Source organism: Anarrhichthys ocellatus, unplaced genomic scaffold (genome assembly GCF_004355925.1).
Source record: "Anarrhichthys ocellatus isolate YVR2014 unplaced genomic scaffold, GSC_Weel_1.0 scaffold11, whole genome shotgun sequence".
In the NCBI taxonomy this organism is placed as follows: domain Eukaryota; kingdom Metazoa; phylum Chordata; class Actinopteri; order Perciformes; family Anarhichadidae; genus Anarrhichthys; species Anarrhichthys ocellatus.
In genome coordinates, this window is record NW_022280041.1 from 12,338,722 (window position 1) to 12,343,603 (window position 4,882).

The 4,882-nt window shown below is 42.6% G+C and overlaps 1 protein-coding gene across 2 annotated transcripts; it reads right to left on the minus strand.

The window, feature by feature from the left end:
* Nucleotides 1–661: 661 nt before the first annotated feature.
* On the minus strand, nucleotides 662–3,014 carry LOC116385614 (chromatin complexes subunit BAP18-like). 2 transcript variants are annotated; one of them, XM_031851259.1, is made up of 3 exons: nucleotides 2,596–3,014; nucleotides 1,352–1,446; nucleotides 662–1,231 (listed from the first exon to the last, which is right to left on the minus strand). In XM_031851259.1, exons 1-3 carry the CDS (start codon nucleotides 2,614–2,616, stop codon nucleotides 877–879), a joined length of 471 nt encoding a protein of 156 aa, XP_031707119.1. In that variant the 5' UTR covers nucleotides 2,617–3,014; the 3' UTR covers nucleotides 662–876. The 2 variants fall into 2 exon arrangements, with proteins under 2 accessions (XP_031707119.1, XP_031707118.1); XM_031851258.1 differs by having other exon boundaries at nucleotides 662–1,249; nucleotides 2,596–3,013.
* Between the last annotated feature and the right edge of the window lie 1,868 nt (nucleotides 3,015–4,882).

Below are 4,882 nucleotides of genomic sequence, written 5' to 3' on the forward strand. Positions count from 1 at the left end.
CGACAGAGCCTCTCCCAGCTGTTAGCAGACTGTTGTTAGCGAGCTGTACCCAGCATGCAGTTCGGCGGTGAAATTTTATAAATGTACAATTATTAGTATTACAAATTGTTTATGTGTGTTTTGCCCCTGTTAATGAGCGTTAGTTGTGGGTTGTTAATTGTTGTTATAAAGTTATGACCATGACTAGGGTTCCTTCTCAATACACTTAAGACAAGTAGCTCCAACCGTAGCGCTCTCAGCGGCGAACAATATATTTTGCTGCCTGTTGAAGAGCGACAGAAGTTGTTTCGGCTGTGCACCGGTATGACGGTATATGAAAAATTCATATCATATGGGAAATTAAAACCGGTATACCACCCAGCCCTAGCTGACCGTTAAAGATGCTAAATTCAACATTAAGAGCATTTATTTAGCATCAAACAACTATTTGCTATGTAAAAGTATGGTGGAGTAATGTCTACCTGAGCATAAAATGAAGTCACCCTCCCTCTGTGTGTGTTGTAATCTGAGCTTCTCTGTACTTTGTTTACATAGCCAGGCCGTGTGTGCATGTACTGGCTAGCTAGCTGTCACCGCCATTCACTGCTTTCTTACGGAGGTTACAGCTGATAACGACATCCCGAACACCACCCCCCCCCCCCCCCCCCCCCCGACTTCCCCTTCCGGTTAACACTGTCAGCACTGTTGCGGTTGGTTGCACTGTTAGCGCCGTTAGCCGCCAGCCGTCGGCTCAGCCGCCCCCATGTTGAGGAGGCCGTCCCTCAATCACAGATATGCTCTACATTTGCACCTTTAAGCAAGTTCAAACATGTTATCATTTTGAGATAATATGACGCTTGTGGAAATATTTTGTGCCCGATGGAGATCGATTACTGATCAACAACGTTCTCCCAGGAGTAAAATAAACAGTGTGTGGATTCTACGTTGTTGTTTGATTGTCAGGTTTGATGAAGAAGTAACTGGAACATTCACAACAGAATACGTTTTATGTTGCAGTTTTCCCGACTCACCTGCGGTCTTCTGTTTCTTCAGCGTGGGCTGCCTGGAGGGGGAACCCTGTAGTCCTGATGCCATGACAACCTGAGCTTTGGGCACAGAGACGATGGTCGGAGTGCCTTTCGTCGCCATGGCAACAGTGGTTTTCTTGATGACCTTCTTGGGCCCGTCCGAGGAGGCGGGCAGAGCCCCGTCTTCATATAGCTTCCTCTTCACGGTGCTCTTGGTCTGACCGCTGGAGGGAGGATGGGAACTAAACTGACTTTAGTATTCACACCAAGTTAAGAGGAGCATCCACATGGGTTAAACCCTTCATTCACCGTTAATATGTATGAGTATTTGGGGTGTGTGTTACCCTGCAGGGCTGGAGTCCGCCACTGGGTGAAGCTGCATGGTGAGCTCTCCTAGTTTGGTGAAGGCAGCTCCAGCTGCGGAGAAGATCTCCCCAACCTGTGGAACACACACTTTAGCATTAAACACTGGAAACAGTGTCTGGTAATGCGAGTTCCATGGAGCATAGACTGTATATAACAAGTGCACGTAGTCATCGTGATGTCACCCATAGGTTTGTGGACTGATGTTATGAAACCTCAAATTTGGCGATTTCGCCGTATTGAAATACGTGTCTCAACCGATGAAGAAAAGTTGCCATATTTGGAATGTGGAGGATTGAAGTAGCGTATACGGCTCTGGTGGCGGCAGCGACCTGTCAATCACAGTAAACCCGCCCTAAAGCATACCCTGCTTTATGGTCTGTTTGACTCTAAATGGACCATCATTTACTAAATGAACATCATGCTGTATTGAAGACTTGAAACTAGAGATTGAGACCATAAACTCATGTTTACTGAGGTAATAAATAAAGAGAGAATTAGTATCATTTTCTCATAGACTTCGATACAACCAGAGGAGTCGCCCCCTGGTGGACATTAGAGAGAATGCAAGTTTTAAGACATTTCCGCACCGGCTTCACTCTTCAGAACCAGAGGTCGCCTCCTAGGAGTATGCATCATTCCACAGGGATCACATGAAGACGTGTGCTAACAATAGGCAGTGTGAGGGATTCACTACATGAACTAAAGTATGTCAAAAAATGCACAATACAGCCATACGTGACCAAGTTCTATATGTATTAATGTGCTGCTATTAAAACATCCTCCGCTATTCTGGTTTCAGGCTGCCTGGATGTTGAGATGTTGAAGGCTGGCTGCAGGGATTTGCTCGCCTTCAGACACAGACAGGGTGGGCGCGCGCGCACGCGCGCGCGCACACACACACACACACACACACACACACACACACACACAGTCTTGCATTTACAGTTTACAAAGAAGCTGTATGGAAACTGGGACTGCACCAACTTGAAAACTACAAGCGTTTTCCAAAGAACCGATCAAAGTGTCTGACTTCCCTGAATCCATATCTCAACGGTGAGGTGACCTTTAACCCACTGTTATGTTACCTTGCAGTGGCGGGAAACACAGCGAGGGGCTGTGTTTGTGTACGTAGCAAGCAATAGACTATAGCTGAATACAATTCCAACCTGGCTACCGGCTGCGGCAAAACTACTTCTCTGTAGTTCGTGTGTAAAATACTTACTTTAGTGGAAGCTGAGGTCATGTTGCCGGTCTCCGTGGTACCATAGACTGTGTTTAGTCTTTATAGAGTGTGTAGTAGCCTCAGTGATGCCTTCAAGTGGACGGAACAGCTGCTAAGATGCTAACAGTGTAGCTAGCTAGGAAAGTTAGCATGTGGTGCTCCTCCTGATGTAGCTGGGTTTCTACAAATCTGCTCTTCCGCCGCTTTCAGTGTCGGTGCCCGGAGAAGTCCACCTTTTGAACCAAACGCTGCATTGTGCATTTAAAGTTTCGTATCTGCTGTGAAAACGTTGTGACAGGAGACAAACGGGTCAGGTCACTCAATATAACCACAAGGAGAGTGCCGCCTTCACTGTCACCTCGTAATCTCCAGGCCTAGTGATATTCTTTATCGCGCCCCATGTTTGAGACATTATGATAGAATGTAAAGGTGGGTGAGGGAAGTCAAACAGTGGCACACTCAATATACAGACAGTACCATTTAGAAATGTACAAAAAGGGAGAAAACTATCGGCAGTGAATGAATGAAATTATGACGTTACACAAATAAACATGAGAGTACTGCAAGGACCTGTTTGCATTCAGTAGAAATACATTGATATTTATATGTACATTCAAGTGGTTTCAAATAATAATCTTGTGTTTTTGAAAGCCTTTGGGACTTTCTAAAAGACGGAACATTTGGAGGCATTGAACTCAGCACGCAGCACAGTGACATCTGGTGGTTTGCAGAAATTATAAAAATGATTATAGTGTTTAAATCCCATGCGCGTGCGACAAGAATCTGCGGCTGTGTTTTCATATTACTCTTATATATCAAACTATAATACAATGATATCATCATCTTGGGATTTGTTTTTGGCACCAGCTTTACAGAATTAGACATATGGAACAGTAGAAACAACACCATGTTGTCCCAGACCATTACATCTTGTAGACGACATGAAAGTTGCCCTTGTTCAGAACAGGTATTTACTTATTTGACAGCTGTTCAAGGACAACTTCCTGGTAATACACTTTTACTTTACTTGCAACTTAAACACATGGGAGCAAATAACAACAATGCGTTTGAAAAGTCAGTACACAGAGCAACAACGGAAAGAAAATAAAATAATGAAAGTGGTCTGTGTGGGCTGAATATTTTAGTAATTCCGACGGTACATTAATATAGCGTGTGGACTTCATGTCCTCGTCGTGTCGTTTAAACCGGTAAATACGAGCAGGCAAAATGCACCACCACCGGCAGTTACATCCAAATAGCGTAAAATATTAAACACTAATGTAACACATTCAGCTACTTGTACAGCAGATACACACAGTTGGTATCTGGATTTACTTGGGAACTAATTGCAACATAACAAAAGTAGATATTTAGGCTATTAACCAAGTGTGACGTGACCACAAGGTGTACCTAACTACTTTGAAATAATGCTTTAATAAACAGGGATGTTTCCTTTTCTCCCCATTCTACCGATATTACGTGAATGCAGCATCAGTGATAGGAAGGTCACGTGATGTTTTCTTTTACATCCAGACAATTTAGGTTAATGACTTTACTAAAACGTCTCAAAGAGCACGCGCGGTTACTTTCCGACACCAATAATCGTTATAAAAGTCTAATCGGAGCATTTATATCCTCGTATAATTAATTGTGTTTAATTCAGCGTGCATCAAATCAAATATACATAATTCGGCATATTTAAATACAATATTTGCTTTTATGTTTAAGTCAGTAATTAACTTTATTAAAAAAAGAAAGGAAAGTTTTTAAAGTAACTGAGTAATGCTCAGCTCTGTACATCCCGGACACTTCCGGGGTGTTCCGTCACAGTCACATGACCGAACAAGTGACCGATGTCGGACCAGCAAGTCAACTTTCTTCTGCCACAGAACAGAGTTTAATCATGCGTGGGTTGATTTGTGGACCAAAACTCGCCGCGTGTGGGATCGTGTTGAGCACGTGGGGGGTTATAATGTTGGTGAGTGTGATTCTCAAGCTTTGCTTTTTTTCTTTCTCGGTAATAATGCCTTCATTTTTCTACCGACCACAGTCCAGAACTAGAACATAACTCAGTCCTACTGAACGCGTGTCCGAAGAAGACAGCGCGTTTCCTTGTACTGAGTTTGTGGGTTTAATTTGTTCTCGCGTTGGTATGTATATATATATGTATATATATATATGTATATGTATATATATATATATATATATATATGTGTATATATATGTATATATATATATGTATATATATATGTATATATATATATGTATATATATATGTATATATATG

Bases quoted from the DNA above. Each gene is read 5' to 3' on its own strand.
- LOC116385614 (XM_031851258.1), bottom strand. From the start codon at position 2,616: ATGACCTCAGCTTCCACTAAA. The intron at 1,447-2,595 runs GTAAGTATTTTA...TGTGTTCCACAG, and splicing joins TGACCTCAGCTTCCACTAAA to GTTGGGGAGATCTTCTCCGC. The intron at 1,250-1,351 runs GTAACACACACC...AAGTCAGTTTAG, and splicing joins GCGGACTCCAGCCCTGCAGG to TTCCCATCCTCCCTCCAGCG.